This window comes from Rhinopithecus roxellana, chromosome 16, assembly GCF_007565055.1.
Source record: "Rhinopithecus roxellana isolate Shanxi Qingling chromosome 16, ASM756505v1, whole genome shotgun sequence".
Classification (NCBI taxonomy): Eukaryota; Metazoa; Chordata; class Mammalia; order Primates; family Cercopithecidae; genus Rhinopithecus; species Rhinopithecus roxellana.
The window spans coordinates 44621967-44643731 of NC_044564.1; the positions used below are offsets into that span (position 1 = coordinate 44621967).

General features: G+C 41.5%; 1 protein-coding gene across 1 annotated transcript in view; it reads left to right on the forward strand.

Moving 5' to 3' along the window:
- TRPM6 (transient receptor potential cation channel subfamily M member 6) overlaps positions 1 to 21765 on the forward strand; it is a 102058-nt gene that overhangs the window by 35335 nt on the left and 44958 nt on the right. The window contains exons 14-19 of the mRNA XM_030920436.1: positions 2533 to 2661; positions 4682 to 4933; positions 7637 to 7811; positions 8013 to 8127; positions 14215 to 14408; positions 18489 to 18621. Coding sequence (XP_030776296.1) covers positions 2533 to 2661; positions 4682 to 4933; positions 7637 to 7811; positions 8013 to 8127; positions 14215 to 14408; positions 18489 to 18621 — 998 coding nt within the window. The remainder of the gene's footprint in view (positions 1 to 2532; positions 2662 to 4681; positions 4934 to 7636; positions 7812 to 8012; positions 8128 to 14214; positions 14409 to 18488; positions 18622 to 21765) is intronic.

Below are 21765 nucleotides of genomic sequence, written 5' to 3' on the forward strand. Positions count from 1 at the left end.
CTGGGAGAGTTTTTACCATCGTCATACCATTGGGAAAAGCGTATTCAGGCATTTCTTCCCTTGGAAATTTCTAGCTCAGGAGCTTTAAGAAACAGGAACAAAGCTAAGCAATAGCGCAAAACCAGCTAGATCTGCTCACCATGGTGTTTTTAATAATTGGAACGAAACAAAAAGAGTCAAAAGCAATACTGCCAATGTCCAGAGTGTTTAGTGCTTAATTTTACCGAGGTGTGAGTGCTTCGGTTGCTTGTAGCCTTTGTGTCATGCCACTTTGGACTAACGAGTAAATGGACTTAACATAGCCTTTAGGAATCCAACCTGTTCTCAAGTAGAGGAATTGTGGGCTACTTTCTCAATCTGAATATCTACTTATCGAATTTGTTTGTAGTCTTTTGCTTATAAATCTTCCGGATTCAGATAGTCGTACACTATACATATTAGAAAGCAAGTTATGGCTGAGGGTAACCTAAGGTTCAGGTCATTCAATTTGATTTTACGGAGAGCTGACTGCTGTCTTTAAGACATAGTATACTAGGCAGCAGAGGGGGCGGTGAGAAGAAGACATTGCCAAACATCAATGCTGACTTTAAGCAGATTACAGTTATGTAGGGGAGAACATTTATGTATGTAAATGAGTCCAGTATAAGGAATCAGTATATGGAGATAGTAAAATACAAATAATAAAATATATACAGACAAATGGGCTAAGGTCTGAACCTCAGAGTAAAAGTTAAGGAGTCAATTGTCTAGCCATGCTGAAACCAATGACAAAAAAACTTAAATGCTTGATAGAACAAATTAACTTCAAGTATGTCCTTAAGGAGTCATCAAAAATACTCAGACTTTGAGATATAGATGAAGAGAAGTATAGAATTGTTGAAATTTACCTTTACTTTCTTATATGCTTCTCTTCTACACCTCCTTAAATGATAGGCACTAATATCCGTTATGACTACCTGAAAGACCACCTATTGTCAATAATACCATTCTTATATAATTAGAAATGGTTTAAGCTATTCTCTATGTTATCTGTGCAGAACTAAAGTTAGAAGCAGACTTACCCATGTAGGTAGATAAAAATATATGAGAAATAGGGATCAAGGTTAAAATAATATGCTTTTATGAGAATGAACACACACACACACACACATTTTTCTCTCAACTGATTTTTTTTTTTTTTTCTTTGAGATGGAGTCTCTCTCTGTCACCCAGGCTGGAGTGCAATGGCGCGATCTCAGCTCACTGCAACCTTAGTCTTCTGGGTTCAAAAGATTCTCTTGCCTCAGCCTCCTGAGTGGCTGGGGTTTCAGGTGCACACCACCAAGCCCAGCTAATTTTTTGTATTTTTAGTAGAGACGGGGTTTCACCATGTTGGCCAGGCCGGTCTTGAAGTCCTCACCTCAGGTGATCCGCCCACCTTGGCCTCCCAAAGGGCTGGAATTATAGGTGTGAGCCACCGTGTCCAGCCGATACAAGGTTTTTAAATGCAAGTATTGATCAGTGAGCACTGTGTGTTGTCTCTGAGGCTATTTAGAGGACTGCAGTCTCATACATTGTTGATAATAGTGTAAATTGGTAAAGGCTTTCTGCCAGAAAATTTAGTAATATTTGTCACAGTTTTCAGTGTGCATGGACTTTGGTAAAGCCTTTCTGCCAGAAAATTTAGTAATATTTGTCACAGTTTTCAGTGTGCATGGACTTTGGTAAAGCCTTTCTGCCAGAAAATTTAGTAATATTTGTCACAGTTTTCAATGTGCATGGATAGATATTCTGCTTCTGGGAATATATCTTAAGAAGATAAGAATATTAGATAAGATTACAAAGCTATTAATCACTATGTATCTATATGTGTGATCACTATGTCTTAATTCTTTCAAGACTTTGGAAATCTAGACATACATATATATACACAGTAATTAGACAAACATTTATTGAATGTCTACCATGTGTCAGGCAGAGTGCTGAGTGCTGAGTACTGAAGATATAAATATTGACAAACAGTCCTTAATTAAAAGGGCTCACAGTTGGACACAACTTTTCTATTAAGCAGCATTTTAATCAACATAAAATAGAACTCCCAGCAGTGGTAAATGCCACAGTTCATTGTATTTGAAAATAAGCATCTATTGCCACTGCGGATCTGGCATGCTTCACACACGTTTTCTTTCTATGTTTGAGATGAAGGGGAAGGCCTGTGATTCCTCCTGGGCTTGCTGTTAGCTTGCCAGCACCCCTGTTGGACATGCAGGGTCCTGGAAATGCCAGTCACGAGCCAGCAGAACAATACAATGTGTCCTTCCATGCATCTGAGAACAGTGATTTCATTCCTGCCTCTAAATCCTAGACTAGAAGACTATGGATTGTTGTGCTTTCCTTGATACTAGGTCATCGATAACCCAAAGGGTGGTCCTAGTTATGTGTTCGTGTTATCGTGTTGAAGTTTGTGCCTGGGTTTCTGCTCCATTTGCGTCTGCTTGGCGTGCTCTGTGCTTGCTCTCACTCACGTCTGGGGAATGTGTGTCCTCCTCACAGATGGCGTATTTGGCATTCCTCATGCTGTTCACTTACACCGTGTTGGTGGAGATGCAGCCCCAGCCCAGCGTGCAGGAGTGGCTTGTTAGCATTTACATCTTCACCAATGCTATTGAGGCGGTCAGGGAGGTGAGTTCTGCCATCTACCTTTATCTTCCACATATGTCCTCGGCTTCTGTAGGTGTCCACTAAAAGACTCCTTGGCTCTGGTGATGAAAATGGACACGTCAAGGATGGGGGAAGACAGGAAACACTGACCTTGACTTACATGCTGCAAGAAGTTTATTTGGGGAAGAATCCTTGATTCCAGCCCTTTATCTTGTCAGCTGCTTTCTGTTCGTTGGTGCACTTTGGAAGCAGTTATCTTTGAAGCAGATATCTTGGTGTGTTTACCAATCCTAAAGGATAGATGATGCCATAGAATTGTATTAAACCCTCCAACTATTTGATTTCCCCGAGGGTTTTTTTTTTTTTTTTTTTTGGTGGAGTTGATTTTTATTGCCTTACATTACTTTCATATTATCAGTTTCATCTAATGAGTGGCATAAATGGCTGAAGTTGTGCAATGTGTAAGGAATATGTTTATAGCTTTTGAAAGCTCCTACCAAGCACTTTGAAAATTGAAGCTGGAAATCTCTCTGAGGCAGATAATCCAAGAAGCAAAAAAACAAAACTTGTAAAAATTTCTAGTTTGTAATGACTTACTTAAAAAAAAAGGGGGGGGGGGGTGTCTGGGTGTGGTGGCTCATGCTTGTAATCCCAGCACTTTGGGAGGCTGAGGCAGGCAGATCATGAGGTCAGGAGATCAAGACTATCTTGGCTAACATGGTGAAACCCCGTCTCTACTAAAAATACAAAAAATTAGCCGAGCATGGTGGCATGCACCTGTAATCCCAGCTACTTGGGAGGCTAAGGCAGGAGAATTGCTTGAATCCAGGAAGTGGAGGTTGCAGTGAGCCGAGATCGTGCCACTGCCCTCCAGCCTGGGTGACAGAGCAAGACTCCGTCTCAAACAAAAACAAAACCCAAACCAAAAACTAACATTCCTATAAGTTATAACTGCAATCATAAATATTTATGACTTAGACTGTTTTAGATGTCAATATATGTCTCTGTGTCTGTGTGTTTACCTATATTTATTTTGTCCTAGAGGTAATATAACCAACATTATATAGTTATATTCTTTGTAATTATACCTATGTTGCCTGCTAATTCCTATGTGGAGTTTATAGATTATAGAAAATAAGTCAAGAGAGAAACAGATAGTTATCTGAATTGTACCACTTTTTTAATGCTTCAGGGAAAATAGGTGTACTATTTTACATTTCCGTTTATCTGATATGGTGTTTCAGGAGTATTTTCTTTTCTTAGTGAGTTCCAATATCACATTCTTTTTTTTTTTTTTTTTTGAGATGGAGTCTTGCTCTGTCACCCAGGCTGGAGTACAGTGGTGAGATCTTGGCTCACTGCAACCTGTGCCTCCCAGGTTCAGGCAATTCTCCTGCTTCAGCCTCCGGAGTAGCTGGGATTACAGGTGCTGCCACCACACCTGGCTAAGTTTTATATTTTTAGCAGAGACAGGGTTTCACCATGTTGACCAGAATGGTCTCGAACTCCTGACCTCAAGTGATCCTCCTGCCTTGGCCTCCCAAAGTGTTGGGATGACAGGCGTATGCCACTGCACCCAGCCCAATATCACATTCTTAGTAGAATCTCACTAAATAGCAGTAGTCGGACTGGATTACAGGATTCCTTGCTCCATCCAGTGTTCTTTGCACCCTGCTGTGCCTCCTGAAATGAAATCGTAGCTATACAGACCCACTGCAATATTGAGTTTTAAAATGTCTTGGTGTTTCCTCATGCTATTTCAGGATTATTGAAAGCTAGAAAAAGTGCTTTCTATTTTTTTTTTAGTTCCAGTTGGGGTTTCAAGTGACAATCTAGCATTATCGAATGCATTAAATTATATCTTTATAGCATTGTTTAAATCATTACTGATAACTTAAGTCTCTGAAATTCCCGAGTGATTTAAGATTTGGCATGGTTTAGATTACTCTTTAAATGAATAGTTTGTGTATTTAAGAAGATCATATTAACGGGGTTCTTTGGTTGTACCTCCTTTTTTAAGTTTCCTTCTTCCTTCTTTTAGATCTGTACTTCAGAGCCTGGGAAGTTTACTCAAAAGGTGAAGGTATGGATTAGTGAGTACTGGAACTTAACAGAAACTGTGGCCATTGGCCTGTTTTCAGTTGGCTTCGCCCTTCGATGGGGTGACCCTCCTTTTCACACAGCGGGAAGACTGATCTACTGCATAGACATCATATTCTGGTTCTCACGGCTCCTGGACTTCTTTGCTGTGAATCAACATGCAGGTCCATATGTGACCATGATTGCAAAAATGGTGAGTACAGTCTAGTTTTATATCCTGGTATTCTTTTTTAAAATTGTTTTTAAAAGAATTCTTATGGGTACATAAGTAGGTGTATGTATTTATGAGGTATATGGAATATTTTGATACAGGCATACAATGCATAATAATCACATCAGGGTAAATGGGGTTTTCATCACCTCGAGCGTTAATCCTTTGTGTTGCAAACAACTCACATATACTCTTTCAGTTATTTTTAAATGTACAATTAATTATTAGCTATAGTCACCCTGTTGTTCTAGTGTTCTTTGTAAACATGCTATGTTGTGCAGGCTAGATTTGTACTGCTGGGCTCAAGGGATCCTCCCATCTCAGCCTCCTGAGTACCTGAGACTATAGGCATACACCACCATGCCTGGCTTCTTTTTAATGGTTCTTCATGGTTTATATCCAATAGTTTAACTTTTGAAATTATTATTATTATTATCATCATTATTTAAGACAGGGTCTTGCTCTGTCACCTAGACTGGAGTGCAGTGGTGTGATCACAGGTCACTGCAGCCTCACCCTCCCGGGCTCAAGAAATCCTCAACCTCCTGAGTAGCTGGGACCAGGGGCACACACCATCGTGCCAAGCTAATTCTTTTTTGTTATTTATATAGAGAGGGTCTCACTATGTTGCCCAGGCTGGTTTCAAACTCCTGAGCTCAAATGATCCTCCTGCCTCAGCCTCCTGAAGTGCTGGGATTACAGGCATGAGCCATTGTGCCTGGCCATTTTGGAATTATTTATAGAAGCACAGCGAGCAAGATCATGTCACCACTGCCTTCCATGTAACCACAAACTAGTATTTAGCAAACGAACTTGGATAGTATATTGCATAGTTAGTTGATTGGGACACTCAGCTTACCCTTTTGATTAGGGCCAGATGGTATGACATTGAGTCAAATCTGTCTCTGAGCACAGTAATTCCTGAGGACCAGATTCATGTGAGGCTACTACCAATGATATTTTCTGCTAAAATATCCGTTTATTCTTGTATCGCTCACTGACTCTCCCCTACCATCATGCTCTTAAATTGTGCTTACTATAGGCCACACACTGTTCTAGGTACTTAGTGTATATTAACTCATTTCATCTTAGCAACAACTTTAGGAGACAGGTAGTATTATTACACACATCTACATACAAGGTAATGGAGGTTAAGTAAATTCCTCAAAGGAATATATGGGGAGCCGAGATTCAAAATTGGGCCACCTAGCTCCAGTCTGTCATCTGAGCTTGCCATACAGTTGTGTCAACTTTTTCTTTTTTCTTTGTTTTTTTTTTCTGAGATGGAGTCTTGCTCTGTTGTCCAGGATGGAGTGCAGTGGTGTGATCTCCGCTCACTGCAACCTCCGCCTCCTGCGTTCAAGCGATTCTCCTGCCTCAGCCTCCCGAGTAGCCTATAGTAGGGACCACAGGTGCTTGCCACCCTGCCCAGTTAATTTTTTATTTTTTAGTAGAAACGAGGTTTCACCATGTTGGCCAGGCTAGTCTCAAACTCTTGACCTCAAGTGATCCGCTTACCTCCACCTCCCAAAGTGCTGGGATTACAGGCGTGAGCTACTGAGCCTGGCTGGCTTTTTCCATCTGGCTATTCACAAGGACCTAAGACCTATCCTTTAATAAGTACAGTGTCTCAAGATCAGCTTTGGCTTTTCCTTCTAGAATACTTACTGGCAGGGAAGGAGCAAGTTCTGGAGAATGAAGGGTAGTGCTAAGACAAACAAACAAAGACGACAGAAAAGAGACAACCTCCAGAACTCCAAAGATTTTTCGTATTTGACATTTTTCTCTTAGACCAGAAAGGTTTTCTCTTGTCTTGGTGACATTAGTATTTATGAGACAGGCTATGCCGAGATAACCAATATATTTCAGTGACTTAGCACAAAGGTATTTCTCCCTAATGCAAGGTTTGGTGAGAGTTCCTGGGGGCTGTCCTCTATGCAGTGACTCAGGAATCTGGGTTCCCTTTGTCTTGTGACATAGCTATGTAAACATTTGGCTCCTGAGGTCTATGGCAGGGAGTGAGAGGGATGGAGAAAGTCTAATGGCTTTTAACTGCTCTGGACAAGAAGTGCCCAAGTCACCATCAGACCACAGCCCACTGGTTGGAACAGGTTTCACAGCCCCAGCCTAATGGAAGGGAAGCTAAGAGACGTAGAGCACCTCTTGCAATACTGATGGGAATTGTGGTGAACGCTCTCTCTGTTACAGTAAACTAATGGATTGAATTGATGTACATTTAATAGATGGAATTAAACTGGCTTGATCAGTTTCTTAGACTCTAATCAATTCCTGAAGACAATTCTGGGAATAAGGAGCCTTTGGATGAATTCAACAATACCCTTTTTTTTTTTCATTTATTTTCCTAACCTCTGGTCCAAGTGGGGGCAAAGCTGGATATTAGCTAATCAAAAAGTGTTCACAATTCATTACTGCTTAAACAAAGAAGAACAGATTCTCTTCTCTCAGCACATTTATGTTATTCCATAGACCACATTGACTTGAAATACATACTGTGTGAGAAAACAAAAGAGTTTAGCCAAAGAAAGTCTAGCTGTTCGTGGGCAAGGGTGTTTTAGTCAATGACTAGACAATCTTATTATTTGCAGGTATAATTGTGATGGTTGCTGGTGTTTGGTTTCTTTTGAACTTCAAATCTATGGTAAAATTCTGGTTGCTCTTTTGCAGACAGCAAACATGTTCTATATTGTGATCATCATGGCCATAGTCTTGCTGAGCTTTGGAGTGGCACGCAAGGCCATCCTTTCACCAAAGGAGCCACCATCTTGGAGCCTAGCTCGAGATATTGTATTTGAGCCATACTGGATGATATATGGAGAAGTCTATGCTGGAGACATAGATGGTATGTACGGGATTTTGCCATCATGCAGAAATTGTGCCTTCATAGTTAACAAGAGTAAAATAAATCTGAAAAACAATCATCTAAATCTAAAAATGTTTGAATTTATGGTATTCTGTGCAGTTAATGTGCTAAATGTTTGTCTAGAGTGGCAGGACTGTGATTCATCTTATCTCTCATTCTTTTAAAATTCTTTATTTGTAGTTTGTTCAAGCCAGCCATCCTGCCCTCCTGGTTCTTTTCTTACTCCATTCTTGCAAGCTGTCTACCTCTTCGTGCAATACATCATCATGGTGAACCTGTTGATTGCTTTCTTCAAGTAGGTTATTTCAATTAAATATGATTATTTTATTTAAATAAGAAATGTGGACAGATATGTTGAGTAGATTCACATGTACTTTGAGTATGTAACCTTTGATTTTTGTGTGTTCTATGTTTTATTATTATTGTTTTGAAATATGTGCATAAAACTACTGGTAAGAAGGATGCAGAGCGTGGGAAATGGTGAAATAATAAATGCAGTCATCCATCGTTATCTGTGGAGGGCTGGTTCCAGGACCCCCTGCGGATACTAAATTCCATGGATGCTCCAGTCCCTTACAGAAAATGGTGTAGTGTTTCATATAACCTACACATATCCTCCTGTATACTTTAAAACATCTCTAAATTATCTATGATACCTAATAGAGTGTAAATGCAATGCAAATGGTTGCTATATTGTATTGTTGAGGGAATAATGACAAAGATAAAATGTCTCTGCATGTTCAGCACAGACACAATCATCCTTTTCTTTTCCCCAAATATTTTCAATCTGTGGTTGTTTGAATCCACAGATGCAGAACCCACAGATATGAAGGACTGACTGTGGAGGGAAAGTACAATGTAACAACATCAAAATGCAAGGAGATCTTGAGTTGTGATTAGGCAGTAAGTTCGAATTATGAAAGGATAGCAAGTGATGGAATTGCAGGTTGGCAAAGGAGTTCTTGATATGCTTTCTTCACTTGCTCCCAGCTTCCCCGTTCTCTGTTTTCTCTTTCTCTCTCTCTCTTCCTTTCTTCTTTTCCTTTCCTTTCCTTTTCCTTTTCCTTTCTTTGTTTTTTCTTTTTGAGAGGTGATCCACCTGCCTCTGCCTCCCTAAGTGCTGGGATTATAGGAGTGAGCCACTGCACCAGGCCCTCTGTTTTCTTCTCTGTCACTTCTCACTGCTTCTCAGTCTTCTGTTCTGGATCATCTTCTCCCCAACCTTTTAACATTGGAATGTCCCTGAGCCCAGACCTGCCTCTTCCTTTATTTATGCTTTTTGTGATCTCTTTCAGTTTCCTGTATATCCTGAGCACACCCAATTAATATCTCCAGCCCAGCTCGCTTTCTTAAACTCCAGCTATGGAGATCCAACTGGCCCCTTCCTTCACCAGTTAGAAATTTAATAGATTTCTAAAATTTAAAATACCCAAACTCTTTATCTCCCCTTTTTCCCAACATGCTTTTATTTATACTATTTAATGTAGTCTTTCCCAAATCTGCGAGGAAGAACATGAGTTTATGTTGATGTTCCAACTTTTCAGTCATTTACACCAAAAACTGAGTAGTTATTCTTAATTTTTCTCTACTCCACACCATGATTCTGTACATGGAGTCATTCTTAATTTCTCTTGAACCTCTCCCTCTAAACTCTCAGGAACTTCTGTTAACTCAACCTTCAAGTAGGTAACTGATTTAACTACCTTTCACTACCCCACTGTTATCACAGAGTTTCTAATTTATCTCTCTGCTTCTGTCTTTGACACCCTATATTCTTTTCTCAACACAGTAGTCCAAACGACCCTTTAAAAGCAGACATCAGAGGATATTACTCTTCTGCTCCAAACTCTTCAATGCCTCCCATTTTACTTCTGGGTAAAAGTTTAAGTCACTACAATGACTTATATGGCCCCATGGGAGTTGGCTTTCCTGTCACTTCTTCTTCTTCTTTTTTTTTTTGAGATGGAGTTTCACTTTTGTCATCCAAGCTGGAGTGCAATGGTATGATCTCAGCTCGCTGCAACCTCTGCCTCCTAGGTTCAAGCAGTTCTCCTACCTCAGCCCTCTGAGTAGCTGGGATTGCAGGTGTGTGCCACACACCTGGCTAATTTTTATACTTTTAGTACAGACAAGGTTTCACCCTGCTGGCCAGGCTGGTCTTGAATTCCTCCACCCGCCTCAGCCTCCCAAAGTGCTGGGATTACAGGCGTGAGCCACCACGCATGACCCCGTCACTTCTTTTTTTTTTTTTTTTTTTTTTTTTTGATAGAGTCTCTCTGTTGCCCAGGCTGGACTGCAGAGGTGTGATCTTGGCTCACTGCAACCTTTGCCTCCCGGGTTCAAGTGATTCTTCTGCCTCAGCCTCCTCAGTAGCTGGGACTACAGGTGCACGCCACCACACCCGGCTACTCTTTGTATTTTTAGCAGAGACAGGGTTTCACCATGTTGGCCAGGCTGGTCTCGAACTCCTGACCTCGTGATCCACCTGCCTTGGCCTCCCAAAGTGTTGAGCTTACAGGCGTGAGCCATCGCGCCCGGCTGTCACTTCCTAAATCATGCATCACACTACTCTTCCCCTGACCCATTCCTCTCCAACCACATTGGCCCCTCAGTTTTCCAGACCACACAGGTGCCTTTGTGCTTGCTATTCCCTCTGCCTAGAATGCTCTTCCTGCAGCTACCGGTGTGGCCCACTTCCTCACCTCTTCTCGTCTTGCTCAGAAGCAAGCAATTTATCTCAGACACTGAAAAGAGTGCCTGACACGTATTTGTTTTGTAGACAAAAGAAACCAAGTGAAGCAATGGGAAGAAACTCATATTTTCTAGATGCCTCTTAAATGTCAGACACTGTGCTAGGTATTTGATTCCTTGTTTACCTTACCGAAGAGAAAAAGATAAGAAAAGAGAAAATCAATTTATGCAGTATAAGTAACGAAAGTAGGGAAGACACGGGTTGAGAGTTAGGCAAAGTAAATCAGAATTCTTAAAAAAAAAAAAGTGACTGCTGTGTTGTTACCTATACATGGGGAAGACATACCTTCCTGCTTGTTATATGATAGTCATCAGTTCTCTTAGCCCAACCATTTTAGGAACTTAGAATATTTGCTGGTGTTTAGTTATAATAGCTATTTTTATATATCAAATAATAAAAAGGTCTGAGTTTTTTGGGGGGGCGTGAGGGGAGACAGGGTCTCACTCTGTCACTCAGGCTGGAGTGGTACAATGGTGTGATCTCAGTTCCCTATAACCTCCACCTCCCTGGTTCAAGCGATCCTCCCACCTCAGCCTCCCGAGTAGCTGGGGCCACAGGTGCGTGACATCATGCCCAGCTGAATTTCGTATTTTTGGTAGAGACGGGGTTTCGCCATGTTGCCCAGGCTGGTAGTCTGAGATTTTTATTTATTAAAAATGTCCAGTGTCTCATCGCCCGTTTGCTCTCAGGGGAAAGGCTCACACCCCCCGATCTTAGCCCCAGGAAGGTAAGTGGGTGCTGGTGATGGGATGGCGTGACGATCCTGCTGTGAGTGTCACCAGGAGGCTCTTTGGACTCTTTGGGAAGGAGTGTCACCTGGTCAGGTGGTGTGCTCTCGGTCACTAGGGGTGTACACTCGAGGTTGGGTGAACACCTGCTGGTCATGGTACCCAGTGAGTCTTGCCCAAGTGGGCAGCTGAACAGAGGCCCCTCTGGGTCTTGGAGTCCAAAGAACTGCAGAGCAGCCCAAGGGGTGTGGGTCAATTTTGAGTGGCGGCCAAGTCAGGGAGCCCGTATGCCTCATGTTCGGGTCTGGTTGACTTGGCCGCCACTGAAAGAAGCAATAAGTACGGGCTCCTGGTACCTGCAATTCTCCTGCAAATGGCCCAGAGAACAGCCTTGAAGCCACCTTTCCCCTCCAGGGGACTGATCCTGTCCCTAATGCTGCAGTGGCGTCCAGGGATCAGGGGGACATTGCTTTGAGAACTCTCCTGCCTGTTACAGAGGCAGCACAAAGCTGGTGCCCCTTGAGCCAACATGGCACTGGAATGGCTTTTTAGGAGAGAACTCTGTTGGTGACAGTCACATCTCAAATATAATAGCTGATTTTAAAAGCCAGCAGCAACGAAGCCATATACCTGAGTACAGGTGGCAGTTGCAGAGAGCCATGGGCTGGAGAGGGTCAGATGGGGCCTCCCACAGGGGGATCCTGGGGGCGCTGCAGCTCAGAGTGACTCCCAGCTCTGTCACTGGCAGGGCGACCCCTTCATTCTGGAGCCTTAGCTCTGAAAGCCCCCAGTGGGGGTGCCCTTTCAGATGCCCCCTCTCCATTTCAAAGGCTCTGATTCTCGATCTTGAAACCAAATGCAGCACGGACACTTGATTTCCGTTTCCACTGGGATGGATGGAGGTCTCCTTTCTAGCCCTAGCCCAGGCAGCCAAGCCCATCCTGGCATCAGAACATGCTGAGCACATTTTGTAGGGTGGCACCTTTTTATCCAAGCTACTAGCTACACATCAATGTTTAAAGAGAAAAAAGTGACCTTTCATTTTTTTTTCTTGAAACTTGAGGAAACAGGATACATACTACTGATTTGTTTTTTTCTTAAAGAAAACTAAATGCATAACTGCAGAGTGCTAGAGGTGTGTATTTTTCATACAGTGGGGGGAAAGTATTTGTGCTGCTTTTTGGAGATGGACTGGAATGTCTGGTTTCTGTCCCCCGGCCCGGCAGCTATGTCTATTTTCTGTAGAAGGTGCCACAGTGAGACCTGGAGCCACCCCTTCCTGCCCTGGCGCTGTTTAGAGCTGGGAGCCTATGGACTCTCAGCCTGTTTCTCCCTTCTATTCAACCAGTCTGATGTGGGGAGACAAAAAGAAATAGAACTTTTTGATAGAGTGGTAGAAACATTGATTTGAACTATTTTAGTAGAAGGAGTACCAAACAAGACTCTGATAGTGTATACTTTGAGCTAGATAAACAAAGGCCTCTTTTTGAGCCTCCTGGCCAGCAACAACAACAAAAACAAACGTCCAGTGTCAAAAAAGAAGTTGAGAAATCCTCGCATAGGACAAATTTCTCATGTTAGAGATGAACACACTGAAGACCATACAAACTGACCAACCTCAGATCTGACTACTTCTCCAGGAGCTGGTTACAGACAATTCTTTATAAAATAATTGAAAAAAACAAAAACAAACAAACAAACAAAATTAAATACACTGTGAAGGTCGCCACCTGCTGGTAGAAGGCTGTTGTCATGTTGGAGTGAAACAACTATTAATAGCATGTGCAACCCTAGAGTTTCTCACTCATTGACCAGGACCCCAAAATGTGCATTTCTGACATGTTCTCAGGTGATGCTGACACTGCTGGTTCAGAGAACATGCTTGAGAACTACTGAGATAACCCAGTCATCTATGTTTCAATCACCTTCTGTATGGATTCTGAGAAACTTCTATTCTTACCCAAAGATGGCGTTCTCTAGGATAATCCTGGTTCCTTTCCTTTATCACTGTTCAAGTTTAGGGTTATCTGTGTTTTTATTTGCTAAATTTGGCTACCTTCCTCAAGTTCTACTCTGCTATCTTTCTCTAAAGAAACTAAAATTTTGACATTGCAAGAAGAATTTTTTAAAAAAGAAACTAAATTTTGTTAGTCTATGCACAATATTAAGATGGACATTTTACTGTGTTCCTCTTATATCATATTATATACTTAAGTAGTTAAGGATGATCTATTGTTTCAGAATAACTGTAGCCCCAATCATTACCCCCATGACAAGTTCTATAATATCAGTATTCACCGTTCTATCTCCATGTTACAGCTACAAAGTGACCTACCAATAAGGAGTTACTTTAATTGTAAAGTTAATCTAAATAATTTGTCTGGATTTTCATAGAAGCTCTGCTTTTTGATTTAAGATGAATTGATTCTTCTTCCATTTCTTCATTTACAGTATTCTGTTTGAGTGTTTTAACTGGGATTTTTCTAGCAGTTCTCACATTTGACATTAGATAGATGATACAGAGGAACATTAAATCTGTTTCCCATAAACGATGAATTATGGACTGAAAAAGAGCTTTTATGTGAGAAGAGATGGTGACTTGAGAATAGTGTTGAGTTCCAGAACGGATTTTCTGTTCATTACACTGAAAATGTTGACATTTTCTTTTCTGATTGTAATGTCTGCCTTTTGCCTGTTATTCTGATTAGCATGTTTGATTGTAGAAGGTAGCTAATATATTTTGTTTGGTGGAAGAAGAATCGTAAACACAGTGGATAGTATTTGTATTGGGTAACTGCCAGTAATGTCAGGTGAACCAATCATAAATGCTGGAAAATATAGAATCTGTTACCTTTCAAGACTTCATATTAAAACATTGTCCCTCCCTTACTTCATCTTACAGCAACGTTTACTTAGATATGGAATCCATTTCAAATAACCTGTGGAAATACAACCGCTATCGCTATATCATGACGTATCTGGAGAAGCCCTGGCTGCCCCCACCTCTCATCCTGCTGAGCCACGTGGGCCTTCTCCTCCGCCGCCTGTGCTCTCATCGAGCTCCTCATGACCAAGAAGAAGGTGACGCTGGATTAAGTAAGTTGTTCTGTGTGAGGCAGGAGGAAGAGAGCAAAAAGTAGAGATTCAAGGCGAAGATGCACCGGAGTATTATAAGTTAAGTTCAGGGCACTGGGGGGCTCTGGGAGTTCCCTGACAATAGAATATCAGCTGATGCCCTGGGTCTAAGTAAATATATTGACCTCATTATGAGGTCACAGTGCCTTTTGCCAAGATGAACGGATACTTAGAAAGGAATAGGTAGGAGGAGAATCTCTGCTCAATTGTGTAAAGGCTTTAGGTTACATGGAAAACCTGTGTTTTCTTTGCTGACCAGAGAACTCATCAGAATAACTCCTAGAGAGTAGTCATGTGTCCTGTACTGTTCTCCTTGTTGTGGAAGATGGAATTCAGACAGAATGGAGTTACAGAAAGCCTTGGGGTCTGAGAGAAAAGATAAGCAAAGCTGGGCTTAACTTATTAACCGGAGTCATGGTCCTCTGATTCTCTAATCTACTGAGCATGGAGGTGATTCTGAAATGGAAGTTTCTTATTTTCAAGAACCTCAACTCAGAATGCGGTAGTGCATGCCTGTAGTCCTAGCTACTCAGGAGGCTGAGGCACAAGAATTGCTTGAGCTCAGAAGTTTAAAGCTGGGGTGCGCCATGATTGTGCCTGTGAATAGCCACTGCACTTCAGCCTGGGCAACATTGTGAGTCAGGATGCGGAAACAGAGATTCTGACTTCTGTTTTTTCAAAGCATAAGCCTATATATTTTGAGGTTTTCCTAATTCATCTTGTTTAGCCAGATCTTCACTGCATGATATGACTATCATACTAATTGTTGTCAGAGAACATTGCGTTTGGTGGTTTTACAAATCTTCTGTAGTTCCTATCAAGCAATTCCACAGTTGGTACCAGGCCCATTTCTAGATAGTTCCCAGAAATACAGGAAACAGGCGGCATAAATACACAGTCCTTTTCCCAATTCCTAAATCTGAAATACCTCTGAAAACTGAAAGCCTTTTTTCTTCATAAATTGAGGAAATACTTATTTGGCAAAAAAAAAAAAAAAAGACTGATAAGAATTGATGTGAAGCCATTTATTTTCTTTATTTCTTGGAGTATGAATATTCATTGATGTTGCTGAAGAAAATAGTAATATGTTTGATTTTAGGGATTGCTTTAACCTTAACTAGGGATTTCACTTCATTTATGATATATTCACTATATTAACTCTCTGAAACTAGAAAAGAACAGTTCTGAATTCTAAAATACTCTGGATTCCAGGAGTTTCAGCTAAGGGACAGTGGGTTGTTTATGTGTTTAGGTGGGTCCTTAGGGGGACAGGTCATCCCCTGCAGTATATTATGGGGTTGACAGGGTGATATGCTTTTGCTGGTGGTAGGTGACTCTGTGACATATTTTTTCTCCTCCTAAGTCACTTTGAAGATTTTTTCTTTTCTTTTTCATACCCCACTCCCTGATCAAGAGATTCAGCCTTTGTACGAAAGCCAGAGCATGACTGAAGTTAACTTGAAGGCTTATAATTATACTGTAAATTTCAGGCTGCTAGTAGAGAGACGTCCCAGGCTTTGGCTGCAGAACCATTGCAACCTAATAGCAGAGTGTGAATTGCTTGATAAATCCTGGAATTGACTAGGATTTGCCCAGACTTCCTAGTACCACATGAAAGAACGTTTCCTGGGTTCACCTTGGTCTGTGCTTATAGGATGATTTCATAAAAACTCGAGTAAAGTTTACAATGAATTCACCCTGAGCTTTCTGGAACATTCTTGAATTTTCGTAACATTGCTTCTGATCCTTTATATTGAGGATAAAGACATTTACACAAGGGGCAGCAGTGCCACCTTGCGGACAATTACAGGAAAGCGCCACATACTGCAAGGTGCACCTGTCATTGGAATTACTCTGGATTGTTTGCTCTCAGGGACCCACATAAGGTTCACATCATGACACCTGTGAAGTTTCTTGCTCATGGGAGATTCTTCAATGAAAGAAGACTTTAGAGTTGGGTAGGGGGTGGGAGATACCAAATCTTTTCAGTGTCTGAAAAAATTTTTCCTGCCATTTAAATCAGAAAGCAGTGCATATCTGAGTTGTGAATACATTTTACAGCTGAATAATACTTTTAGCCATGTTTTCAATTTAGAATTAAGATTTTTGTCATTTTTTTCAGAAAATAATGTAACAATTGCATTTTAAATAAATTCTGGAGAACCATGTTAGTTCTTTTTGTCCTAATGTAAGCAAAACCATTCAAGAAAGAGAACTTTCCAATTTAATCCATTTAACAGTATCATTTCATTTATATATTTCTAAGCATTATAAACTTGCTTAAAAGATGGTATATTATTCTATTAGGCAGGAGTGAAAGCCAAGGTAATAGACCAAATGTGAATGCTGGAGTTTGATGAAGAATTGCGTTAGCCTTATAATATCACTTAGTAATGTGTCTTTTTAATGAGTTATTTATGATTGTGTCAGAGAAGGTATACAGCCGTGATTGGCCATTGAATGGTAATAATAACATCCCATTCTTCAGTAGAAGGACTTAGTATGCACAAACTCTGTGTAACAAGGTAAAACTTTCTTATACTTACTGGATTAATTTCAACAGACTGCCTTCTAATCTTGCATTTAACCTATTGGTTATTTACTGTCATTGTAATAGCTAAAAGAGTTGGAAGAGAGGTTAATTAGTGAGTACAAATATGCACTTTGATAGAAGAAATAAGACCTAGTGTTCAATAGTTTGGTAGGGTTTTTGTTGTTGTTGTTGTTGTTGTTGTTTTTAGAGACGGGGTTGCCATCTCTGTTGCCCAGGCTGGAGTGCAGTGGAGCGATCTCAGCTCACTGTAACCTCTGCCTCCTGGGTTCAAATGTTTCTCCCACCTCAGCCTCCTGAATAGCTGGGATTATAGGCATGGACCACCACACCCAGCTAATTTTTTTTGTTTGTTTATTTGTTTTAAGGAGCGGAGAGTTTAATAGGCAAATAAGAAGGAGGAAGCTCCCCCATACAGAGACAGAGGGAGGGGGACTCCAAAGCCGAGAAAGGAAACCCCCAATTTTTGTATTTTTGATCGAGGTGGGGTTTCACCATGTTGGCCAGACTGGTCTTGAACTCCTGGTCTAAAGTGATCCACCTGCTTCGGCCTCCCAAAGTGCTGGGATTACAGGCATGAGCCACCATGCCCTGCCATCAGTAGTTTGACTACGGTTAAAATTAATTGATTATACATTTCAAAATAGCTAGAAGAGAATAATTCAAATGTTTCTATCTTAAAGGACAGGTAAATATTTAAGGTGATCTACTTCAGCCTCCTGAGTAACAGTGACTACAGGCTTATGCCACCAATTACCCTGATTTGATTATATGAATGTATCAAATTATCACATGTATCTCGAAAATATGTACGTCTAATATGAATCAATTAAAATTTAATTAATTTTAGAAAGTGTTGGCAGAGAGAAAAGAAGACAATCAGATTCCCCATTTTCATATAAATGCGGTGAATTTTTGTTAAATGCGAAACAGTCCTACCTGTGAAAATATTGAAGAGAAAGAATTCTACATATGAGTCATTTTCAAAGAATGAATAGGAGAGACCCAGGCTAATGTTTCCAGTTCTTTCTTTTCTTTTCCTTTTTTGAGACGGGGTCTCGCTTTGTAGCCCATGCTGGAGTATAGTGGTGTGATCACGGCTCCTGCAGCCTTGACCTCCCAGACTCAAGCCATCCTCCTTCCTCAACTTCCTGCGTAGCTGGGACCACAGGCACCTAGCTAATTTTTAAATTATTTTGTAGAGAGAGAGTCTGCCTATGTTGTCCAGGCTGGTTTCTAATTCCTGAGCTCAAGGGATCCGCCCCCCTCAGCCTCCTAAAGTGTTGGGATTACAGGTGTGAGCCACTGCGCCCGGCTTCCAGTTGTTTATTGGTGCTGTTTCTGCATTAATATTAGAAATAGTTTGACAAGGTGACAAACTTTTATCACAACAGGCTACTGTTTCTCATTTTCAATACAAGTGGAAGAAAAGCCACTCATGCCCTGAGATGAATAATGATTCTTTCTGTGTTTCATACTTATTTCTATAGAACTCTACCTGAGTAAGGAGGATCTGAAAAAACTGCATGATTTTGAGGAGCAGTGTGTGGAAAAATACTTCCATGAGAAGATGGAAGTTGTGAACTGTAGCTGTGAGGAACGAATCCGAGTGACATCAGAAAGGTAAAATATATAAATCTTTTCCATTCTGAAACCACTACCAAAACGTGATTCCACTAGAATATCTAAAGGAGTAGAAAGATATACTTTCAAATCCCAGAGGTTTGAGTTCTTTATAATTTGAAATATTTAATAACATAGAATATTCATGTAATCAAAGTATATTTATTGAGCATCTACTATATTCCAGGCACTCTTTTGGTTACTAGGAGTAAGTGGTTAATAAGACACGATAATCCTTGTCCTCATGGGACTTACCTTCATACGTGCGTGTGTGTGTGTGTGCATGTGTGTAGGTGGTGAGAGAAATGAAGTGAGTGGAGAACAAAACCTAAGCAAGGAAACACAAAAATAAATTTGTAATTTAATATCAGGCAGTAAAAGAGCTATGAAGAAAAATAAAGTAGTTGGAGAGAATAGGAGGTGATGGTGGTGTGAAATCTAGCGGAGTTGGGGGTTCAGTGGACTGTTTAGATGATCTGGTCCTAGAAGGCCGCTCTGATGGTTTGGAGTAGAGGCCTGAAGGAAGTGAGGCAGTGGGCCAGGCTGGGGCGTCTGGTGGAATAGCGCCTCTGGCGGAAGGAACAGCAAGCGCAGCCACCTGAGGCAGCACGTTGTGTCTGGCCACACGCAGCCAGAGGGGAGGAGGAGGAGGTAGATGGAGGGTGCTGGTTGGATGGGGAGTCGTGGGGTTCTCAGGGTGTCTGACCGGAGGTTGTTGTGCAATGGAGTTGTCGGCTGCTTCACTGAAGTGGGTGAAGAGAGAATAAGAGAAGCAGAGACTGCAATTACAGGTGGCTTTTGTGAGAAGTGTTACTGTGCAGGGAAGCATGATGAGGTATGGGGACCTGGTGAGGTTTTTTTTGTTGGATTTTGTTTCATGTGGCGATAAATGAAACAGCATGGTCCTGGAAATGATCTACCAGCAAGGGAGAAACTCAGGAGCACGAGGGAGGAGGCCATGTGCTGAAGAGAAGTCCCTGAGAAACTGGGAAAATGGAGGGTCTCGGCTTTTCCCCAAAGCGGGGGAATGGGACGCGGTATGGCCAGAATAGATGGGAATGCAGACAGGGTTGGGGGGCACTCAGGTCTTGAGGCAAAGTCGTCGACTGGGTGTGCCTGTGGGTGGGATTTTGAGGGGGGCAGGCGGTATGGGGGGCATTCAGAGGTTTGAGGAAAGAGGAGGAGATGTATTGGAGAGAGTGAACATATTAGGAAGCTATAATGTGATCTGAGTTACTGTGGATTTATTACGAATTGTGGGTGCATGGCATTGTGTGAAAATACGGAAGGCTACATGAGATGAAATGCACTTTTTTAAAACACAGAATTGTTCTTGTAAATGGAAGCAAATTGACAGAAGTTAAATGTGTTCCTTCATTTTTGAACATACATGGAACTGACTATGACCTATTATACCTAATTATACATGTTTTTTTCTGATGTGCGTATATCAGATAGAAAGATGTGAATCCTTAAATATGGCTTTACTTAAACTGAATCACATGAAGAACTTTCTAAATGGTTCACGATGGGCATAAGTCGTGTTTATATAAACCTGGACTTCTCTCTTGGTACCATATTTATATAAATCTGTGTTTCTGTGCCTGACTGAATTTCAGATCAAATTTAATATTGAGAAAAAATTGAGTATCAAAGTTTGAGCCCACAAAGTTTGATTTCACCTACATAATATCTTTAGTCCATAGTTATATGAATTTCTCTTTCCTTCTTCTATACGTTCTGCCCCCCTTTATAGCTATGCTCACTGATTGCAACAGGCAAGCTTGGTTCTCCATTTTGTGTGAAGCATAGACCCATATAAGGAGCTTACGGAGCTGGGATGAAGTCCTACTTCAGGCACTTACTAGTTATGTGGACATGGGCAAATTTACCGAACCCCTTTGAGTCTTGGTTTTCTTTTTTCTTTACTTTCTTTTTTGAGACGGAGTCTCACTCTGTCGCCAGGCTGGAGTGCAGTGGCGTGATCTTGGCTCACTGCAACCTCTGCCTCCCAGGTTCAAGTGAGTCTCCTGCCTCAGCCTCCCAAGTAACTGGGATTACAGGTGTGCGCCACCACACCCGGCTAATTTTTTGCATTTTTAGTAGAAACGGGGTTTCACAGTGTTAGCCAGGATGCTCTCGATCTCCTGACCCGCCCATCTCAGCCTCCCAAATTCTGGGATTACAGGCGTAATCCACCGTGCTGGGCCGTTTTCTTATTTATAAAATAGACATGGAGGCCGGGCAAGGTGGCCCACTCCTGTAATCCCAACACTTTTGGAGGCCAAGGCAGGTGAATCCCTTGACATCAGGAGCTCAAAACTAGCCTGTCCAACGTGGCAAAACCCCGTCTCTACTAAAAATACAAAGAAAATTAGCTGGGTGTGGTGGCACATGCCTGTAGTCCCAGCTACTCAGGAGGCTGAGGCAGGACAATCGCTTGAACCCAGGAGGCGGAGGTTGCAGTGAGCTGAAATCGCACCACTGCACTCCAGCCTGGGCAAGAGAACGAGACTGTGTCTCAAACAAACAAACAAACAAACCATGGAAATAGCCCTACCTCTTAGAAATGTTGTGATGATTAAATGAGCTAATATAGATGAACTGTGTGGCAGAGTGCTGACTCATAGAAAGGGTACAATGAAAGTTATCTGTTATTAAGTAAAAATGGGCCTCTCAAAATTGTGAGTATAATTTCTTTTTAAATACAAATTCCCCTCCAACCCTTAAGGAAAGGGGAATGAACAGATAAGATTATGAACTGGGATAAGTTTATGGAGAGCTGGTTACTCTAAACTATAAACTAAGGAAGGATTTTAGGTGGTCAGAGATATGGACGGATTTACCTTCAGTAATGGTGTGGATTTGAGGGGTCAGAATGGGAACCAGGAAGACCATTTGAGAGAACAGTGCAGCACACTGATGTGTCCACAGCCTTGCCAATGTTGGTGGTGGTGGGATTGAAAGGAAGGGGTGGATATGACATTTAGAAAGAACAATTCATTAGGCATGTTACAGATCAGATGTGGAGCTAAGGGAGAGCATAGAGTCCACAACGACTTTCAGACCAGAGTGGGGTAATCAGGTAAAAGCTGGCACCACCGAGATAAAGAAGGCACAGGAGGTATGAGGAGAAAGCAATGA